Source organism: Hippocampus bargibanti, linkage group LG01 (assembly GCF_051943395.1).
Source record: "Hippocampus bargibanti isolate YZ-2025 linkage group LG01, ASM5194339v1, whole genome shotgun sequence".
In the NCBI taxonomy this organism is placed as follows: domain Eukaryota; kingdom Metazoa; phylum Chordata; class Actinopteri; order Syngnathiformes; family Syngnathidae; genus Hippocampus; species Hippocampus bargibanti.
In genome coordinates, this window is record NC_142734.1 from 18553863 (window position 1) to 18577071 (window position 23209).

General features: G+C 42.1%; 1 protein-coding gene across 2 annotated transcripts in view; it reads left to right on the forward strand.

Moving 5' to 3' along the window:
* Positions 1-23209, forward strand: part of LOC148903405 (collagen alpha-1(XVIII) chain-like) — a 38685-nt gene that overhangs the window by 8385 nt on the left and 7091 nt on the right. Inside the window, exons 1-23 of one of the 2 annotated variants that reach the window (XM_089002010.1) lie at positions 5350-6305; positions 10286-10827; positions 15123-15206; positions 15281-15352; positions 15459-15534; positions 16649-16752; positions 16833-16859; positions 16955-17149; positions 18046-18072; positions 18146-18208; positions 18284-18367; positions 18432-18482; positions 18704-18826; positions 18899-18952; positions 19028-19072; positions 21564-21695; positions 21883-21948; positions 22027-22053; positions 22163-22261; positions 22384-22419; positions 22504-22587; positions 22787-22822; positions 22954-23013. In XM_089002010.1, coding sequence (XP_088858136.1) covers positions 5474-6305; positions 10286-10827; positions 15123-15206; positions 15281-15352; positions 15459-15534; positions 16649-16752; positions 16833-16859; positions 16955-17149; positions 18046-18072; positions 18146-18208; positions 18284-18367; positions 18432-18482; positions 18704-18826; positions 18899-18952; positions 19028-19072; positions 21564-21695; positions 21883-21948; positions 22027-22053; positions 22163-22261; positions 22384-22419; positions 22504-22587; positions 22787-22822; positions 22954-23013 — 2919 coding nt within the window. In that variant the 5' untranslated portion in view covers positions 5350-5473. Of the gene's footprint in view, positions 1-5349; positions 6306-10285; positions 10828-15122; positions 15207-15280; positions 15353-15458; positions 15535-16648; positions 16753-16832; positions 16860-16954; positions 17150-18045; positions 18073-18145; positions 18209-18283; positions 18368-18431; positions 18483-18703; positions 18827-18898; positions 18953-19027; positions 19073-21563; positions 21696-21882; positions 21949-22026; positions 22054-22162; positions 22262-22383; positions 22420-22503; positions 22588-22786; positions 22823-22953; positions 23014-23209 lie in introns of those variants that run through there. The other variant, XM_089002017.1, reaches the window with a different exon arrangement.

Genomic DNA, 23209 nt, shown 5'->3' on the forward strand with positions numbered 1-23209 from the left:
TCGATTTGAATTGAATATTTAGACGTACTGCCGGCGCCTGTTGGCCAACGAGTTATACTGCTGTCGTGGTAATGGCCTGGTTATCTGGCAATCTGCAAAAATGAAACCCTTTACATCCTAAAATCTTGGGATTTGTTTAGTAGGACATGCGTTCTAACATTTGTGACTCAATGTAGTCAGAAAAGAAGAAAAGGCTGACGCGAGAAGAGCAGTCATCTGTGCTAAATTACCGGCAGGGGAATCTCGAAATTTTAACCCCGGCCCCAAACCTCAACCAATCACCATCGCAACAGTATTTCTCCAGAGCTCGGAACGCTTTTCTGGTGACTATTGTGTGTTTGTAACACACCCAACACACATAAACTCAAATCCACTGAAAACATGGCTGGCTCAAGGGCAAAGCACAGGCTGGAAGATATTATTTTATTTGATCTGCCTGCAATTTGTCATTTAGGAGGCATTTATGGCAGCGCCATATTTGGGACTGGCTGGGTGCAAAGTCAAAGTCAAAGTCAAAGTCAGCTTTATTGTCAAATATGCTAATATGCATGACATACAGCACAGATGAAATTAATGTCCTCTCGGACCCAGCGTGCAAGACATGCAAGGCACTTATAAGTGCAGTGATACACATGCAGTTTTGCCACAGTAAGTTAGTCTTAGGCATGAACATAAAAATTGCAGATGGTTCTCAGTCAGTTTCTAATAGGTAAATGTATCCATTCTCGTCTTTCGGAATGTTTTTAGTGGTGTTTCTAGCTAGATGAGATTTTTGGAAGCGAAGCAAGACCTCGTGAAGAAGGTTTAATGCAGTACAGCAACATAGTTTGTTTTAAAGGACAACCGACGTCTCCGGACAAGTTGTGTCCATAATTTGTAAAATCGCTTCAAATGACTTCTACTGAGCGCATTTTACAAAGATTCAACCGCATATCGCTATATTTTACATTTTAAGACTTGCGCGGAATATTCCGGAAGTCTTGTTTTTGAGTTAGTGACGAGTCCTCACGTTACGTCACTGAAGGAACGCCCCTGACCGAAAAGAGGACACATTGTAACAGTCCTTCCATCACGTCAATGCATTTTGCTGTACTTTGTTTGGTCTGAAAACTTCATGTAGCACCAAAAAGAGGCAGAAGATGGCGACAAAGCTCCGTGTAAGGAATGAATCAGCCCGTTCCACGGGCTGATTAATTCGCCATCTTCTGCCTCTTTTTGGTGCGACATTTCCCGCCCACAGATACCTCAAAATGGCACGGAATAAATTCTTTAATCGATTGCAAACATGTATGCTTTCCTCTTCAGAACTATTTGAATCATATTCATAACTGGATGAGTTACAAGAAAGCATATTCTCCGAATCTGAAGCCATTGCTTTGATTCTCCAGCAAGGCAAGACGTCTTGGGGTGATACCACGAACAAGGGGGCGGGACCTTCTGAAACGGGCCACTTCTATAAAACGTTTTTCTGGTGTCAGTTAGGAAACAAAAAAGTGATGTCGGTTGTCCTTTAAGATACAAGTTGCCAGTTAGCCTATTTCTTTAAAATTATACATGGAATCAGGTTTATTAAACCATGAAATAAAACTTATTAAAACAAATAAAACTAATCGTGTAAAATAAATACACGAATTTGACATGGAATCGAATTTGAAAGGTTTTGCAGAATCATTTCATACCAAGCAGCAAATTTGAAAGCCACAATTAGTGAACGTTTCCAAAAACAGGCTCAAACCCCACTCCCAGTTGAAGTTTACTGTAGGGAAACCATGAATCAAACAGAATTCCAAGGAAGAAAAACACAAAACGTCATAGATGGGGTAAGCAACACACGTTTGAACACAAACGGTGGAGCAACATCTGGACATGGATAATACAACAATACTTTCTGGCATCCACAGTATCTGCTAAAAACAGCTATATGCGGTACAGTATTAGTATATGTTAGTGAGGAGTTATGACTGTCTGTATTATACTGCCCTCATGTGGCGGAGGTGCAACGCCATAACTTACAGTGAATTAACCAGAAATTACAGTGAATTAATCATGATGGACAAAACTGCTTTATTCTTGATCTTCTATTTTATTGTGCTATCACTAAAGGTTGATGTGAAGCAGAATATTCAAGAGCTTTGTTTTCCTTATTTTAAATGCATCTTAAAATCGTATTTTTTTTAAATAAAGATAGGCAGAACTTTATGGCATTCATTTCCGGTATTTCCATTGGGTTAGAGCACTTCTGAGCGCTTTGGTGATGCGCGTGGCCATGAAAAGATTCAAACACACATCTTAAATCAGCACTGAATTTATATTCCCTCTGGAGTTGAATGTGCAGCTGCAGGATGTGAAACTCTGCTGGAATTCACCTTATGTGGCTGTGTATGCAAGTGAGTCATTGGAATGAGCAGCCCGGGTGGCTTTGGAACTTTATGCAGGTCACAGAGCTGCAGACGCTCATGCTAATTCATCAATCGGTTTTACAACGCACAGATGAGCAAAATGTCTCAGAATATGATGTGGCGTGGGAGATATGAGGGCCGGAATTTTGAACAGCTGGATGTCCTAACTTGGCAGATGGGGGCACTCGGGGGGCTGTGTGTGGGTGGGTGGAGTGAGGGGGTTCCCTCTTTGCATCCTTCCCTCAACGGCCCACTGTGAGAACCTAGAAATGGAAACCACTCCGGGGATTTTCTGCAATGAGGTAACGAGCTTGTGAGGGAGTGGATGATGAGAACATCCCATCCGACTCCCACCCCTTGTTCCCATCCCCAACCCCATCCATGTCGTGCGTGCACACATACATAAAATGCACACGCGCACACACACACACTCATCACTATCCCTTCCTGTTGCAGCTTCACTTTCTCATATTTCATCACCTCTCACTCCCTCATATTTGTTTTTTGACACAAAAAACATAATTTTTGTTATTTATTCGACTTCTTTTATGACATTGCGCTCCTTTTTCATTTCTTAGCTGATCATCCCATCCCAAATTTTGGAAATTTTCAGGACATACATATGTTCCAAATTTCATAAATAGCTGCTTTTCCCAGAATTCCTGATTTTCATTCAACAAAAATCCATTCAAATGTACAAAACATTCAGTGACAAAAATCCACATTTTCCAATTCCAACACATTTCAAGCATCTCGAGAACAATAATTATTTCCACGAATCCCTGAATTTCATCATTTTCACCATAACCGTCTCACATTTCAAGGATCTGTTAGCAGACAGTATTTTGTGCTGACCACCACATTATTTAACTCATTCATTGCCATTCACAAATGTATTCAGGAATTTAAAATATGATGTAGAGCGCCATTCCCGAATTAGTTCCAGTTTTGTTTTTTCATGCTTGGATACCGATAAAGTGCTGGCCATGGCCTCTGGCAATGTTTTTTCCACAATGGGGCAGCATTTCCCTTTGTTTCCATGTTAGCGCTTTGCACCAGCTTCAGCTGTTCTAACAGCACTATATAAACCAATATGTATGTGTTGCATTGCATTTTGGACAGCCGCCCTCATTTAAAGGACAACCGACGTCACTTTTTAGTTTTTTTAACCGACACCAGGACAACGTTATAGCATCTAAAATACCCAAAACACGCAGTATGATATTTTTAGTCAAATGCAAAACAGCAATAAAAATGACTTAAAGTGTCCAAAATCTGCAAAAAATTGAGCTGCAAATTGGGCATTTTTAGAAAGTCCCGCCCCCAGTTCGTGAAGTCACGCCAAGATATCTTGCATTGCTAGTGAATCAAAACAATGGCTTCAGATTCGGAGAATATTCTTTCTTGTTCCACATCCAGTTATGAATATGATTCAAATAGTTCTGAACTGGAAAGCATACATGTTTGCAATCGATTAAAGAATTATATGTGCCATTTTGAGGCAACATTGGGGGAAAATCTCTCAACCAAAAAAAAAAAGAGGCACAAAATGGCGACCTCCAGTGGCCACCTCCGCTTCCACAGGCTGATAAATTCCTTATATGGTGCTTGGACGCCCTCTTCTGGCCTTCTGGCGGCTTTTGGGTGCAACACCAGGTCCCCAGACCAAACAAGTACAGCAAAATACTTTGACGTGATGGAAGGACTGCTACAATGTGTCTTTGTTACGGTCAAAGGGCGGTCCTTTCATGACGTCACGTACGGACTCGTTACCAACTCAAAAACAAGACTTCCTGAATATTCAGCGCGAGTCTTAAAACGTAAAATATAGCTATATGCGGTGGAATATTTGTAAAATACGCTCAGTAGAAGTCATTTGAAGCCTTTTACAAATTATGGACACAACTTGTCCGGAGACGTCGGTTGTCCTTTAAAGCTCATAACTCCAATTTAGGAATTAACTTTTTTTTCCTGATGAAAGAAGAAAGTATAAGGTTTCTTAGGCTATATTGAATGTTTATGAAGTCTTAAAACACAATATTCTGTGGGTCCTGTAATTCAAGTGACAATGACAAAAACTCTGGCACTGGAGTGGACACATTTTTGCACATGTCTGGCAGTGAATGAGTTAATGTCAACTAGTATGCCAAATTCAAATACTTCAAAATAATATTCTGAAATGTAAATATCTTAATAATCACATGTGAATGAAAAAAAACTGGATTCTTGTGCTGTAAATAGCACAGCCACCTTATGTTGATGCAATACAGCTACATGTATCAATACTTGCACAATGTACAGTTTTTTAGGAAACATTTTTTCACAGTTATAGTATACACCTCAGTCTTCTGACATTTTTTATGCTTAGAATATCTCGTTTTTTTTATCCTTTCACCCACGTCCCCCTTTCAAATTGCGCCTGTGGACTGCAAATTTCCCCATTGTGGGACGATTAAAGTCTTTCTGATTCTGATAAATGATAGTGTATCATATATTATTTACCTCTTAAAGTTCCACATTTTGGACCGATTGAAATTGTTGCATGCACCTTCAAATTGGTCTGCGGATTCTGGACCTCTTTAAAATGATTCCCATTCACCAAACTCGAATGCATTTTAAATGCAGTCCTCGCATTCTACATTTTAGCAGTTTATTTCATTCCGCATCATTTCTATCTGGCTTCACATCTTCAGCATTCATTTGCAATGCCTGCACAAATTGCTTCGTCCAGTTGTGTTATGATTGGTCAACATTCATTGAGGTTGATTTTGAATGTGTGCAAAGTTAAACTGATATCGCTTCATGAAGCTGAAGAGCAGAGTGATATGAAGAGGAGGAGTTTAAGGAGCGCCGGGAGAGATATGAGTGACCATGGTCATAGCCCACCTCTTACTTGCGTCCCCCTCTTTCCATGTTTAGTGCTTTTTTTTATCAGGGGGGTGTGCTCTTCCAGTGGGAAGATCTTCAAGCTGAAACACTTTTTTTTGCATCTTTGTTCTGGACCAACTTGACTTATACGGTGCAGGTATCAGCACACCACACTCTGACTTCGGATTGGTGTGGCGGCGAGCACCATGTTGCGGTTCCTGCTCTTGGCTCTTTGCGTTGGAGGCTTGGAGGCCTGGTTCTGGCGCTCTGACCCACAACCCACCACACTGTCCCCAACAAGTGCCACAGGAACAACGGATGGCGCCGAGAGCCTGAATGTGGAGGATGAGGGTTTGTTGGGGGTTGGAGAAGAAATCATCAAAGTGGCAACTGGAATCCGGAACTTGGTCAAGGCATGGGATGTGACCGCCAGCCCCGGGAACGCTCAAAGTTCCCCCACGGTCGACAGCGCTGAGCCCAACGTAACGGGTATAATTGATGGCTTCGGGGTGGGGAAGGAGGTGGAAGGATCTGGAATTTGGGAAAATGATACATCTGGATCTGGGTCAGGGTTCAGGCAAGATCTTGGATCTAGTATAGAGTCTGTCATCCTTCCAAGTAACCTCACCAGTATGAAAAATGGGACTCTCGATACTGGCTTCGATCCACTTTGTTTCCCCGTGCCGTCTAAATGGCACATGTGCTCCAGTCGATACCAAGAGTTCTTCACATTACCGAATTTTTTCAACCACACGTCTGTGGAGCAAGTGGGCGCGGCATTGCGGGAGTGGGCCAAGGTGACCCGAGCGGGCTGCCACCCGCGCATGGAGTGGTTTCTATGCCTCCTTCTGGTGCCCAGGTGCCCCTCACTCTCCAAGCCACTCCTGCATCTGCCCTGCCGCAGTTTTTGCCACCAAGTGCAGGACAGCTGCTGGGCATCTTTGGACAGTGAGGACCTTCCAGTCAAGTGTGGTCTCCTACCCGTCAGCACGCAGGAGCCCGGGCGCCCTGCGTGTGTGACTGTTAGTTACTCTGAAGGTAACCTTAAACCGCATCCAATGCGCTGTGTTGTTTTGCTGCGCATGCTTGGGTACACTTTGTTGCTTTTTAGCAAGTTTTTAGCTGCTTTGATGATGTTCAATTTAGTTGCACCTTGTCATTGTCGTGAGTCACCACGCCACCTTAACATCGATCTTCCTCGTGACAATTCTTTCTTTGCTCACACTTTTACACCATTGCTGCAGACTGATTTTTACTGAGTATAAACTGAAGTCCATATTTCATTATTTCACTTTTGAGGGAAGTTTCAGGATGAACCTACAATGTGTCATAACTTTTGCTGGTTAATTTAGATTGACCATTAATTTTGCTCATTTTCTTAAGTGTTTCAATACAACTTTTGCCCAACTTCTTGTTGTCTAAAATATTATAAGAACTTTTTTTGCAGTATACCTCAAACTGGTTGTCAGCCATTAGCAAGACACACAGACGAACAACAATTTTCACTCACAATCGCAATTTAGAGGATTCCATCAGCCTGCCGTGCATAATTTCGGAATATGAGAGGAAGCTAAAGTAGGCGGAGAAATCTCACGCGGGCATGTTGAGAGCATGCAAGCGCCACACAGGAAGGCTCGAATTGAAACTGGCACCTCTGAACTGTGCAGCGGTTATGCTAACCCAGGGGTGTCAAACTCATTTTTGTAGTGGGCTACATTGTAACTATGGTTTACCTGAGCAGGCCATTATGGAGTGATTGCAAAATGAGGCAGCATAAACAAATGAAGGTTTCCATCCAAAATCGTTTGCTTTTTGGCCAATGCATCATGAGGCCTCATTTGTTCCACTACACCATCATGTGGAAAATAAATGTCATGACAGAGAGAGTCATTAAAATGCTACCATGGATTTGATGGGTTCAAAATGTATGGAAGAGGATTAGGGTCAACGAAGAAAATAAAATAAAGATGGCAGACTTCTAACTTTTATCTCAGAATTCAGACGTTAAAGTGAGAAGCCTCATTTTTGAAGTCAGAATTTTGAGATTAAAGTCAAGATTCTGAGAAGAAAGTCAAACCTCTGAGATAAAGTCTGACATGACATTTTTTCCATGGCTACACTTATGATGCGTTTTCAGATCATCTAGAACGCCCAATAGCTCAAACCTTTGGTGAGTCATTGAATGAACCTTGAGTTGTTTCGTAAAAGCCTCCCAGCTGCATGCGGTTGTCACTGTTGCACGTTCTCTGCAGAAGCCCACTTTACACGTTTGCATCTCAAAAGATGTACTTTTAAGCCCATTGATTTCAATTAAGATGTTCATTTTGAGAACATATTCTGCACATATTTCCATCAGAACTGCATTGACTGAGTTTTCTTGTTTGCCTAATCAACAACTGAATCACAAGTGAAGGCTTTGACTTTTTGGAGCCTCTTGGAAGCTCACCATTGATATTTTCACATTTCTCCGTTTCGATTGTCACCCAAGGAGCGAGTTATCCACTGTTACTCCATTTTGGAATGTTGTGTGGGTCTTTCTAGACAAGTGGGGTTTCGACATAGTCTGCCACCAAAAAGAGGAACAATTGGACCATCTGTGACAGGAGGGGTGGCAGCGGGTGGCATTTATGACGGCATTTGTGGGTGGGAAAATGCATCCTCTGTGTGGGAGGGACGATGACAACGTCATGGCTTATAACAAAAGATCTTTGTGATTGGGATGAGACGGGCCTCCTAAATGGCCTGTGAGAGGTGAAAAGATCACGGGCACTTGCCTACACTATGACTCGTCTTGTCGGAATTAAAGAAGAATAAAAGCAGTCAGTGAGAGTATGAAAGGAATATTTATGCCAAAATCACCCTTTTTGCACAGTGTGCAAATTTCCAACAATATGCAGGAGCTCAATTTGAAATTACATTTTGGGCCTTTTCAATCATGGAGACCATTTGGATATTTTGCAGGCATCCAACCAGCAATGCTTGAAGTAAAAAAAAAGACAAAATATGTTAAAATCTTGCACATCTCAACTCCCTGATCCTCCATCAGTCTATTTTAATTTGCCCTCAAGTTCTTCAAACATGAACATCTGACGGATGTCACGGCTGCTTCATCTTGATAGATAATTCCCCCCAGGTCTGCCAAATCCACTTGGTTTGCTCCCTGGAGGGAGGTTCCTGTGGGTCAGCCTGTCTAACAGAACGTTCAATGTTCATGTATTGGTAATGTATTTGGTTCTTTGGCCACTTATCAAAATTTGGGATCAAGCTGATAAGATACAGTAGCTGTTGTGTGTGGGTGGACACTAAAACCTTTTGGGGAGTTCATTTCCTTTGCCTTTCCCCTGCTGAAATGCATTAGTTCCACCGTCAGCCCTATTGGGTCCCGAGCATTTCTGGTCCCCTGCGGTCTGCTTTCCCATGCACATCTGACAAGCATTTCCTTCCTCCGCCTCCATCTGCCCACCCATCCATCGCCGTGCTCTGCTGCCAGTTGTTCCAGAGGCGCTGAATTACTGAAATCTGGTCTTCATGTAATCCAGAGGAACATGAGGTCACATTGTTTGCTGGGAAATATACACAAAGTTGTTGTTTCGCGGAATTGAGCCAGCAGGGAGCATCCGGTTGTACAAAGGCTGAGGGTTTACCATTTGTGCATGTCATACTAGCTTCCACCTGGAATATGAGGACTGTTCAATCTTAATGACTGCCATCAGTGGCACCAGGTGAAAAAAAGTCCTTTCACCGAGTACTTAACTAAAAGTTCAGAAACTCCTTAAAAAATAAGAACTCAGTACAAAAAAACAAAAAAACTACCTCCTGTCTTTTATTCCATACATTATATAATGAAAAGTCGAGCCCTTCTCTCAGAAGCTGGAGGTGTGTCGACTGAATGTGCATGCCAAGCTGAACTTTCAAAGAAATCTGTTCAAATGTCTCATAATTTTATATCCTTACTGTATATGCGTGGGCTCCGGCAATATATCTGCTGTGGCTGGAATATACCGGCAGGTTTTCTCATATAGGCTCACTTGTCCATGTCTGCTGCCATTGTGCTTTATAGTTTCCCTTTCAAGCCCAGTTACAGTAACCAGTGTAAGTAACAGTGAGTGAGTTGCCCTTTGAAAAAAGGCTGGAGGGATTGCAAACCATGACAAAACGTGTAACTGTGCTTCAAGTGGTCTTGTGTTGCACAATATCCCACAGACGCGCTGATGTTCAGAGGCAACCATTGGCCTGGATCACGTCCAGATGTGCTTCGATCTTAAACTGTGAGCACTCTTAAATGCAAGCTGTTCAAGTGGTACTCAAACGTTCAGTCATTCAGATCATTTCAGAACAACAGCTGCGGGAGACCACCCCGTCGCATGCCCTGTTACAATTCCAGTTGGAAAATTGCTTGCACGAAAGATGTGATGAGAGTGTGAAGACATTTTCTGAATGAACGCTTGTTTGTGCTCCATTACGGCACTCTGCAAATATTGACTTCACTCTTCACTTTGGAAAATGTGATGGCAAGTTTGCCCCCGGTTTGTTTTCTGAAGTGAGTGGATTGACCTCCTTGACCTATTTAAAGCACACCATGTTTTACAGTTTCTCTAATGAATCTTCCAGATAAGCTCTTCCCCCTCAGCAATGGAAGCACCTGCATGGCCTAAGACCTTCCTCCCTGTGATGACTTGCAGCCCTTGAGATAATTTTGGTCTATGTGAACAGTAATATCAGCATTTTTCCAGTAATCTGGGCTAGTCGTTTACGAAAACAAATGTATTGCTGTTTGTTTCATGTTTGTGTAGTCAAGAATGCCCCCCCCCCAAAAAAAAAAAAAAAAACAACAAAAAAACGGTCGCAAATGAGAATGAAGCAAGACAACATTTTAATGCTGTTGTATACAGGATAGAAATGAGCGTATGCCGATGATTTTTTTCACCTATGGTGGTGGAAGAGTGGTTCATGTATCTGCCTCACAGTCTCAAAGTTGTTGGTTCGATTCTAACAGCCTGTCTTCTCTTTACCTGCAGAGCAAAGCAGTTTGTCTCTGCTCCAGCTCATTGGCGATCCGCCACCCGATGAGATCGGTCGAGTCATCGGTCCAGGCGGGATCCCGGCCTACATCTTCACCTCTGCCGCCGTGTCGGGCCAGCCGGCTCTGGCCCACGTGCCCAGCCCGTTCTACCGCCACTTCTCCCTCCTCTTTCACATCAAGCCCTCCACACCAGACGCCTCTGTTCTCTTCTCCATCACCGATGGGCCCCAGAGGCTTATGTATGTGGCCGTTAAGCTCAGCGCCGTGAAAGACGGTCGCCAGAGTGTGCAGTTTTTCTATACCGAGCCTGATTCGGAGGAGTCGTTCATGGCCGCGAGCTTCGACGTGCCGAGCCTGGTGGACAAATGGACCCGTTTCTCGCTGTCCATCTTTGAGGAGGAGGTGACCTTCTATCGGGACTGTGAGGCAGTGCCGCTGTTGAGGGACTTTGAGCGTTCTCCGGACCCCATGGACCTTGACGCGGGGGCCGGGATCTTTGTTGCTCAGGCAGGGGGGGCTGACCCGGACAAGTTCCAGGTTAGTTTGCCACATTGCACATGTTCATGGAGCATGTACCTGCAGATGTCTGAATTATATTATATTATATTATATTATATTATATTATATTATATTATATTATATTATATTATATTATATTATATCCATCCATTCTCCGTACCGCTTAACCCTCATTAGGGTCGTGGGGGGTGCTGGAGCCTATCTCAGTTGTCTTCGGGCACGAGACGGGGGACACCCTGAATTGGTTGCCAGCCAATCGCAGGGCACACAAAGACATACAACAGTCACTCTCACACTAACACCTAGGGACAATTTGAAGTGGTCAATCTGCCTGCCATGCATGTTTTTGGAGTGTGGGAGGAAACCGGAGGACCCAGAGAAGACCCACGCGGGTCCGGGTAGAACATGCACACTCCACACAGGGAGGCCGGACTGGGACAGGAGCCGGCGACCTCTGCCCTGTGAAGCCGGTGTGCTAGCCACTCGACTACCGGGCCGCCCTATTATATTATATTATATTAATTATATTATATTATATTATATTTATTAAAGTACAGTACAGTATAGTATAGTACAGTACAGTACACATTATATTATACAGTAAAGTCTCGTTATATCGATATCGGATATATCGATAGTCCCGGTTATATCGATACTATTTCTATGCACGCTCGGAGAAAATTACATGCAAACAGGGTCGGATATATCGATAGTCCCGGTTATATCGATATTTTTTCGGACTCCCTTGAATATCGATATAACGAGACTTTACTGTATTATACTTTATTATACTATACAGTGATACCTTGTTTTAGGAAACCTTTGGCTTACGAAATTTTCGGTTTACAAACGTTAAATTTATGAACATTTTACCTTGGCATACGAACTATTTTTCGGGATACACACAGAGCTGCCACAGTGAGTGATGTTTCGTTCGCGAACAAGCCCATTCTCCTAAAAGAAAATGGTAGCCGGCTTGTTTTGGTCCTCTATTCCCCGCCCCCAGTCGTCGGTTAAAGCCACGTGATTGGTCAAGAACGCAGCAGTGAAGGGAGGTGGTTTAAACATTAAAGAGACAGGCAGACGACAGTGAGAGAGTTTCAACGTTGTTCAAAGGCATAGTGTAGACTTCAAGGTTAAAATATCCCATCAATCAGGCTCCACAAACAATCTGTACACTTGATGCAAAAAGCTTTCAACCCAGCTAAACAGAACACAATTGATGAGGAATTAGATAAAATTATCACAGAGAAAGCACCTACAAGTGATCATTCCTCAAGATGGTGAACGATTACGTTCTTCATCAAGTGTTTAATGCTGAGGAAACCGGCCACTCCATTCCATCAAGCCATCAACCACCATCACAAAGGTAAATAAAACGACTTTATAACTCCATTTCGAACAAAGGACTCCGTACAGATGGTTATTCTTTAATGTGATTTTACACCAACGTCATCACCAGCACTACCACCACCACCACCACCATCATCGTAAAACACTTTGCCCGCTTTCTGTCCGAAATAGAAGTATTTGGTCTTTGTTCTTTTCCTTGCTACACAGCGCAGCGATAAAACTTGTCGATCCTCGCCGTCTTCTTCTTAGTAAAATGAAACTTAAATACCATAGAGCAGGAAGTAAATCTCTACCGGAAGTCACAACAGCCCAACGCAATGTTAAGAAAATAAAACACAGCCATCTGCTGATCAACTACGGGACAGCGGTCATAAACAAATGCATCAGCTGCAGTTACAGACTTTATTATACTATACAGTTTATTTCTTTAATTGTAATACCATGGCACATTTATTAGACATAAAAGTAGGTATAGTTTGTGTAGGTGTAAGGCTTACAAAATTAGAAAGTAGAAAATTATTTTTTATGGGGACCAGGGAACCAGGGTGTCCCCCGCCTCGTGCCCGAGGACAGCTGGGATAGGCTCCAGCGCCCCCCCCCCCCCCCCCCCCCCGCGACCCTAATAATAGGAATAAGCGCTACGGAATATATATATTTGCTGGACTTGTTTGGCCTGGGGACCTCGTGTTGCACCCAAAAGCCGCCATAAGGCCAGAAGAGGGCGTCCAAGCACCATATAAGGAATTTATCAGCCTGTGTAAACGGAGGTGGCAACAGGATGTTGCCATTTTGTGCGTCTTTTTTTGGGTGAGAGATTTTCCGCCAATGTTGCCTCAAAATGGCACATATAATTCTTTAATCGATTGCAAACACGTATGCTTTCCTCTTCAGAACTATTTGAATCATATTCATAACTGGATGTGTAATAAGAAAGCATATTCTCCGAATCTGAAGTCATTGTTTTGATTCACAAGCAATGCAAGATGTCTCGGCGTGACGTCACGAACTGGGGGCGGCACTTTCTGAAAATGCCCAATTCGCAGCTCAATTTTTTTGCAGATTTTGGACACTTTAAGTCATTTTTATTGGTGTTTTGCATTTGAATAAAAATATCATACTGCATGTTTTGGGTATTTTGTATATACAGTGAGACCTCAACTTACGAACTTAATTTGTTCCCAGACAGAGTGTGTAAGGCGAAAAGTGTGTATCTCCCATAGGAAACCATTAAAATGGGAATAATCCGTTCCCGGGTTTCCATAAAATATACTTTTCAACTAAATAAGCCTTAAAACTACACACAACATACCTTATTCTATGTATAATAAATGTGCTATTGTATTGTAATGAAAGAAATACACTGCATTGTATCATAAAGTCACTTTATTTACATTTGTGATGGTCATTTATGGCTTGATGGAATGGCGTTGGAGGTCGAAGGTCAAAGGGAATTGCTGTTTGGAAAGAGAGGCGCATTACATGACGACTGTAATTAAAGTAATAAACTGTGCTGTAAAATAAAGTTGTATTTACCTTTTTGATGGTCGTTGATGGCTTATGGAAGGAGAGTCACCTTCCATAAGGACTGTTGGTAACTTAACCTCTGGTGCTGTTCGGTCGTGTGCTTCCGCGGAAGATCACTCCGCCAGCCGTGGTGGGTGTGTATTAGTGTATAAATAGTGCTTATTATAAGGTTTAATTTTCCGAAATTTGACGTTTGTAAGACACAAAGTTTGTAAGTTGAGGTGTTTGTAAGTTGAGGTCTCACTGTATATATATATATATATATATATATATATATATATATATATATATATATATATATATATATATATATATATATATATATATATATATATATATATATATATACACACACACACACCGGAAAATATGGTACTCTGGACCAACAAAATCATTCGTGAAGGCTGTAGTTGTGAGTCAGTCTTAAATTATATTCAGAATTTTGATTTGATTTGACTTAATTCAAATCAAAAGTTTTACTTGCGCATCAAGACAAAAAAGCTACCAGCAAAATTTTTGTTAGCTGACGAAGCCTTTTAGATGAGAAGCGAAACGTCCGACACCTTTAAAGAAATACAGATGACGGCTGAAGAAACCGTTTCATCGATGGACCACTCCTGTACGACAGAGAGCTTACACAGACACATCAACACAAATGTGATTTTATTACAGTTTCTCCATATTTTTTGTTAAGCACCACAAAATTTGCCCACTCTGAACATGAGCACCACTGCCACCTATTGTACTGTGTGTGCAATAACACTTTTTTGAGTAAGGCAAAAAATAAATATTTAAAAAGGACTAATTATTTACACTACTGTCGCTATTTTTTTTTTTCCATATGCACTTATTCCTCTGTAACTAATTTTCTTTCATTGATTGTTTTTGGTCCTTTCTAAGGTATCTTCGATCTTCTTTTTCTTCCATTCCTAATGGCATTCATTCTTCCTGAGAGCCAATTGGAACCCCCAAATGTGAAGGAGCCGTGCGGAGTGCGTGGCCATCGTTTTGTTCCCATCAACGTAGCCTTTACATCACTGACTCCTTTCTAATTTTCTTATTTCGTATCTGACCTACCCTATACTGTTTCATTTCTTTCTTATGTCCTTGCTTCTTTTCTGTTTACTTTTTATGTGTCTTTCCAAAATGAAAAATGGTGTCTGTAAAATTGTGATGCATCCTTCCTTTGAACAGCAACTACAGATCTGGAAAATCATTGTTTTTTTTAATGGAAATGTGAGTCTTGCCTTTGATGAGTTTTGAGTGGTGTGACGCTAGTTTAGTTGGAAACCACCTTTTTTTTTAAGCAACAGTAAAAAAATGAATGGCTCCATCTATCCGTATTTATTTATTTATTTATTTATTTATTTATTTATTTATGTGTTTTCTAGCTTTTTCTCTGATCACTGATCTTTCACTGACACTCCCCCATTTAGGGTGCTATTGCTGAGCTGAGGCTGGTGGGAAACTCTCAGACAGCAGAGCGTTTATGTGACGGCATTGACGATGACTCTGATGTTGTGAGTATTCAAATCATTTCTCCCTGGTGAGATCTGACGTCTGGATGCTTAAATACCACCTGCTTGTCTCACAGGCCTCTGGCGACTTTGGCAGCGGTGATGGCAGCGGTGATGGCAGTAGGAGAGAGACAGTAGACAAAGTGAAGGTGAGTCGCCCGGCTGATGAACAATATTGTTTTAAAATCTTTGTTATTTAATGCAAAGTAAGTAAGAGAGTTGAACACATTTGATTGCCTCATATTCCACCACCAGACCACTCCTGCATCCTTCAGGCCAATAACTGAGCCTCCATTAATAGCCTCAAATGGAAGCAGACTCGGAGAAACAGGTAACTTTTGCATGTTTGCAAACACTTAAGTGGTGAAATGCCTCCCCCTGTTGACACAATGTTTCACCGCTTCAATTGTTTAATTTGCATGAACTCGGCACCCCTAAACTGGGACCCCCCCCACGCCCCAGAGAATGCATTTTACTCATTTTAAGTCTCTCTCTCTCTCTCTCTCTCTCTCTCTCTCTCTCTCTCTCTCTCTCTCTCTCTCTCTCTCTCTCTCTCTCTCTCTCTCTCTACCATAAAATACAATTGTTACAGCAGCAATATTCACACATACACACATATATAGTCACATTATACATTGTAGTCTTCTGAAATTTTAATGATGCATAGAATACTTTGTTTTTATCTTTTCACCCGTCCACCACCACCCCTTTTAATTTTGCTGCTGTAGATTGCAAATTTATTCCCCATTGTTGGACTATTAAAGGCTTTCTGATTCTGATATGAAAGAAGCCACCATCTATGCATAAACAAATGTAAAAGCAGTATTGATGGGGAGTTCAAGAGAAATTTCAGAAGAACCCACCTTATTTTCCGTATTATTAGGTGGACCTAAAAGCATTCTATTCTCTCAAAAACTGACTCAGTGCGCCTGGTAATCCGACGTGCCTTCTCGACGGATCAATATTCTGATTTCTTGGACCTAGTATTTTCAATATTCTGCAAAGCGTTGTGGTACAGCTGCAGCGGTGGTGGAAAGTACCATAGGAATAAGGCTGTATTGTATTGTACTGTATTCTCTTTAGGAGTGGGACCTATATATGCAAAGTTTTAAAATGGGTATTCATTGATAATTTCCTGACATGCTGAAATCCCATGTAGTTTTTTTTATTAATTAAAACTATGTATATTTTGGTATGAATTTAGGACAAAAAATAATAAAATTACTTATCGATGAAAAGGTTTCTTTAGCCGTCATCTGTACTTCTTTCAAAGAACTCCTGTATGACTGAGAGCTTACACAGACGTCAAATTACTTATGTAATTGCAGTAAAATATGTACAAGACTGTTAATATTATTTACAGGAACATTAACGATACGGCCAACAGGTACGGCATCTGAGGCTGTTGATATGCACAATATTGCTTACTGTGATTCATCTTTCAGTTTTAAGTGGGGTCCAAGGAGAGAAAGGGGACACCAGCCGTGCAGGGACGAAGGGCGACCCCGGTTCTGACTTTTCCTCACAAGCTGGAGCTGGTGGACAGAAGGTGGGATTCTGCAATATGGATGTTTATTTTCTGATATAATTTCCATTTATATAACTGCATAAAACTATGTGCCTTGTTAGGGAGAAAGAGGAGAAAAGGGAGATAAGGTCTGTGGCCGTTGCCTTATGTTCTTAAATGCATTTTTTAAATGGAAGAATGAGAACAATTTAATAAATAGATTTTTAAAACTCTGCATCAACAGGGTAGTACAGCCTTTGGAAGTAAAGGAGAGCATGGTGATCCGGGTCTCCCAGGTCCAACTGGGCCTCCCGCACCTGCACCTGCAATTGAGATTGTGCCTTTTGGGGATGGGGCTCGAATGCAGCATGTGGCTGGACCCCCTGGATCTCCGGGCCGAGATGGTTTGCCTGGCCCACCAGGAGCTAACGGAGTGCCTGTGAGACAATTCAAGAAATATGATCAATATCAACTTTGATTGTCGGTGAGAAGGCTTCTTCAGCAATACATTGGAGAGACTAAACAAATTCTCAAAAAAAGACTATCAACATGGCAGGGATAATACTAGTGGGCCTCAATCTGCAGTACATATGCACCTAAAAGTTAGCAAACACTCATTTGAGGACAATGAGGTTAAAATCTTAGCTAAAGAAAATATATGGTTTGAAAGGGGAGTAGAAGAAGCTATTTTCATAAAACTGCAAACCCCTTCACTAAATCGCCATGGTGGGGTGAGGTTTAATTTGGATCGTTCGTACAACAGACTTCTTAGGCAACATAGGATTAGTTATACTGATTAGGTGATACCAGAGAAAATGGTCAATCAGGCCAGTCGTAGACCCCATACTCAGGCAGGACAACAGAGATGATCAGTCAGGACAAAAGAAGTAATCAGTGTAGCCGCAGGGAATAGTCCTCTGCTCCACCCAACCTGAGAGCAGGGACCTATCATAGCAGAGGCTGGCACCACTACGATAGATAGATAGATAGATAGATAGATAGATAGATAGATAGATAGATAGATAGATAGATAGATAGATAGATAGGTTTATTGATTGATTGATTGATTGATTGATTGATTGATTGATTGATTGATTGATTGATTGATTGATTGATTGATTGATTGATTGATTGAGATATATGGCCAAAACTACCAGCAAATTTTAGAAATTTAAGTTCACTGATGAAGCCTCTTGGATAAGTAGTACAGATGATGGCTGAAAAAACCTTCTCATCGATGGACCACTCCTGTACGACTGAGAGCTTACACAGACGCGTCAACTTTGACTGTATTATTTCATAAATGCAACTCATTAATTGTCAATGATGTTGCAGGGAGACCCAGGAGAGGATGGAAAATCTGTGAGTGTGTGCAGTATATTTCAATAGATGTCTGCACAAACAGACATTGACAATTGTGGGGCTTCTTTTTCAGGGTCCTCCAGGGCCGCAAGGTTTCCCAGGAACGCCGGGAATCTCTGGTGCTAAAGGGGAAAAGGTTCATTTACATTAGAGTTCCAGCTCAACTTTTATGTCATCACACAATATTGAATTTGTGACCTCTGAACCTCAGGGTGAACGAGGTGAAGGACAACTTGGACCCAGAGGTCCTCCAGGGCTTCCAGGACCTCCTGGACCCGGATCTGGAAATCATCCAGTATGCCTTACACACATTTCACCATCACGACAATGTGGTTGTATTTGATTGTGCTCTTTGACAGACATTTGTTGACACTGAGGATTCGGGATACCCAGAATGGGAGAAGATTCGGGTATGTTGAGGCATTGGCATTCTCTGGGTGCACTCACACTAGCCAGTTTATACCAGGCTTGGGCATGCTTGACTTCACACCAACTGCAAAATCCTCTTTGTATTTTAGTAGTATGAGCACATGTCACTGTTGGCTATTCATAACAGGAGGCTTCATCGAGTGAGATAATCTTGTCGAAGCACAGTACCAAAAAAATCTGGACTTCTTGTTTGTTGTTTCAGGGTCCTCCAGGCCCCCCAGGCCCTCCAGGTCTACCTGGGGTCCCTGGTACATCAGTTGAAGTTGGATCCAATGGTGCGGTTGCCTTTGGACCTCCTGGACAACCTGGAGCTCCAGGACTCCCAGTGTGTATCTTTCTGTGCTCAATTCAGGTTATCTTGGCAGTGTGACATGTTTGAGCTTCTCTTCTGTTTCAGGGTTCTCCTGGTCAGAGTGGTTTTCCAGGTCAGCCCGGGCTCAAAGGAGAAAAGGTTAGATGAAAAAATTGCAAGCGTGTTGGCCCTTCCAGTCTTGTAATCTGAACATTTTCCAAATGGTCTCCAAAGGGCGACTGTGGGGATCTCAACTCTCATGGCGGAGCTGGAGAGAAGGTGGGTTAACGAAAATGGAAGTATTTTGATGTCAGAAATAAATAAGTAATATTTAATACTGGTGAAGGGATTCTTTTTCCAGAGGGTCATCCTTTGCAGATTTGCGTTTCTCTCTGGTGGTTTTGTCTCTTTTCTCATTTCATTACATCCCTCAAGGGATGAATAAAGTTAGCGGCATTGGAATTTGGGGTCAAATTTTAGGATGAAGCCAAAATACTTTTACAGCTGAACTTAATTTGACCTTCTCGAAACTAATGATTCCACATGTCCAACTGCTCATTGCTTCTTTTTACACAATTTGCTGTTTTGTAACGAGGAGGTTATTGGCAAAATTCACAACAGGAGTTTGATCCATAGTGATGACGAATGAAGTTTCTGGTTGAATTTGAAGCGGTATTAGACTGTCATCTTCCTCATGCTGTACTCATTTTGACATTATGAGACCACAAACGAGAAGTCACCATCAAGCTAAGAATTTCACAGCGTCATCAGAAGGGTGCAGCAGATATACAATCACAGAAACTTTATAAAGTAAAAATCAGACGTATAAAAAAAACATAAATTGAAAGCAAAAAAAGAACAAAATGATTGGATTGGATGAGCCTTTATTAGTCTCGCAGTGGAGAACTTTACATTTCACAGCAGCGAAGTGATGAAAGGAAGAAGTAGAAAAACAAAATACAGGAGCTGCTTTAAAGGCAGCCACTCTCAGGGTGCCATCTTGAAGTCAAAACAACAATAAAACTAAATAACAAATAGTGTGACACAACACAAAATATTATTAATAATAATAATACATTTTTTAAGCGCCGTTCAAAGCTCTCGAGGACACTTTACAGTCACAGACAAGCATAGATACTATAATAAATAGAATAATAAATAAAATACAATTATAAATAGAAAACAAGAGATAGAGCGACAGAGAAAATGCAATTTTAAATAGGTGGCTTTTGAGGTGGGAAGAGAATCAATGTTACGAATGTTGGGCGGAAGTGAATTCCAGAGTTTGGGGGCAGAGCAGCTGAAAGCTCTGTCCCCCATCGTGCTGAAACGGGTGGGGAGGGGGAAATAAAGGTGGAGAGGAAGGTGGGAGGAAGAGGATCTGAGGGAACGAAAGGGAATAGAAATTTGAAGACAGCTATGGGGAGGCAATGTTATGTATAGCTTTGAATGTATGAATAAGAATTTTAAAGCTGATTCTATATTTAACCGGAAGCCAGTGGAGCTCTTGGAGGATGAGGAAGATGTGGTGAAACGATGAGGTTCTAGTGATGATCCGGGCTGAAGAATTCTGGAGGACACCAAGGAGAAGTGAATTGCAATAGTCAATCCGGGAGGTGACAAGACTATGAACGAGGATAGCAGTGGTGTGAGGGGTGAGAGACGGGCGAAGACGATTGATATTGCGTAGGTGGAAGTACGCAGATCGGGTTAAGTTATTTATAAGGGAGTGGAAAGATAGTGTGCTGTCAAGGATGACACCAAGGCTTTTGACCTGATGGGAGGGAGAAACGGTCGAATTGTCAATAGTGAGAGAGAAACTGTTAGCTTTGCTCAAGGTGGATTTTGTACCAACAAGGAGAATTTCCGTTTTTCACTGTTAGGTTTGAGGAAGTTATGGGTAAACCAGGATTTAATTTCAGACAGGCAGAGTGAAAGGGAAGAAGGTGGAAGAGAGGTGTCCGGTTTGCTGGAGAGATGGAGCTAGGTGTCATCCGCAGAGCAATGAAATGAAACCAAATCCACGGAGAATATTGTCAAGGGTAAGAAAGTAGGTGATAAAGAGGAGAGGTCCCAGGACAGATCCTTGAGGCACACCAGAAGATACAGGAGAGGACTGTGAAGTGAAGGAGTTAATTTGGATGAACTGAGAGCGGCCAGAGGGATAAGAGTGGAACCAGAGTAGGGGCGTGTCCGTGATCCCTATGGAGGAAAGTCTGTCAGGGAGGATGATGACAATTGATGACAAGAGATAGTCTCAAATCTCCTGTCCCACGTAAATCCGCTTCAATTCCACATAGGCATTTGCACTCTACGCTGGCACTCCTTTCTTCTCATTGCGGGCTCCTCAAGCCATGCATCCATCCAGCCGCAGACTGTCCAACAGCTCCGACCTTTCCGCTGAACAAAGCGAGGCTGTGAAAATGCTGCCCATCACAGGCATAAAAGAACACAATCGTCCCAGATGTCCAACGATGACAGTCAAATGGCACAGACATTCCTCCTAATCAAAAACGGTGCTGGCATTTTCGTGCTGCGGAAAACCTGCAACCGCTCAGCAGTCTCCTCCTCGATGAATGTTGTGGCCAAAAATGCTGAAAAACAATCCGTATCCGTTCGTATCCGTTCTACACGACGCACAACAACTCAAAGTGACAAAAGAATACACAAAAACAACCAAAAAAGCAAGGCTTGTGAGAGAACTTGCTGACGGTGTCCTACTCAGGCGCCATCTTGGACTTCAAACATGAGTAACATGTGTTTACTCCAGGGTTCTCGTGGTGACCCGGGACTGCCAGGATCACCAGGACAAACTGGGCTAGCAGGACTTCCGGGTCCCGTGGGCCCACCCGGACCTCCAGGACGACCAGGGCCACAAGGGCCGTCATACCCCTATGGCTTTGTGAGTATAAGTTTCCAACTTTGCCCTTTGGCGATTAACAACCATAATGTGATGCTAATCAGAAAATGATGTTACCCCACAATTTTGGGCAACTTTATGCAATTTTATTTTCACAAGTGTAAAGAAAAGTGACTTGTGAATTTTGGGATGGATTCAAAAAAGTACTCTGATTGGTTCATTTGTGCAGTCTGACCGGGAGGGCTTTGAGACAAATGTTGACTCGGAAAGTGTTAGTGGCCCACCAGGTCCACAGGTATTGCATCACACCTTACACCAGACGACTTCTTACAAAAGCAACATCCCTAAATGCGGATTATGTCACTTTTTCTAGGGTCCTCCGGGTATTGCAGGTCTGCCAGTAAGCCATTGTCTTATCTCTTTTTACACTCTTAGATCCGTTCTGAAGCTTTTTTTAAATTTGCTTTACGAGGTGGACAAATCCCCAGTTCAACTGTTTGGATTTTTAGGGTAGACCAGGTTTACCTGGAATCAATGGCGACAAAGGAGCGGAGGGACCAAGAGGTCCATCTGGAATTCCGGGCTTGGACGGCTTTCCCGGACATGAGGTAAGATGACAGATGAATTCTATTTTTTTTTTGCACCTTGTTTAGTTAACTGGAGGACATGACAATTAAATCATAAAGTTTGAGTGAAATCAACAAATTACAATTTCATTGTTTGAATTCAGGGCCCGAAGGGAGACAGAGGAGAAAAGGGAGAACAAGTAAGTTATCAATGAAATATTTTGCAAGAGATTCAAAACGGCACATGAAGATCTAAATGTTTCAAATTTTGCTTAACATCGCAGGGTCTGCCGGGCCGTGACGGAGTGCAACCTGGACCTCCAGGGCCTCCAGGACCTCCAGGCCGCATCATTTATTCACCTGGTCATGTGAGTCAATGCTCAAATTGTAATCGCAAAGCAACATGTCATGAACCCGGTGATATCATCTGACCGCCTCTGACTAGCCACCACGCCTTTGCCACTGTGTGCCCCCCCCCCCCCAAATATGTCTCCTTGTAATATGACAGTAAGTAATATAACAAGGTCAACATGCGTTTGCAACTTTTTCTTTCTGTTTTTCTCTCAGACGGGAGCAGGACTTCCGGGCCAAGCAGGATTTCCCGTGAGTTAACGTGTAATCATGAGAGACGATGTTGGATGTAAAATAAATAAATAAATAAATAAATAAATAAATAAATAAATAAATAAATAAATACAACAGAGATAAATGTTTGGTGTCTTGGGTCATTTTAGGGGCCCATTGGACCGAAAGGAGATAAAGGTGACGCAGGTCTTCCAGGTTATGCCCCTAAGGTAAGACGATCCACCCTAAATTAAACAGAAAGAGAGATCGGGCTTTTAGGGATAATTTCAGGATCAACATAAAATGTGCTTTAACTTTTTTTTTCGAATGCTCATTCCACTTTTGATTGTTTCTATACTTTTTGCACAACCTGCACAATTCACAACAGGTGTTTGATGGATAAAAAAATTCACTGATGTCCAATTT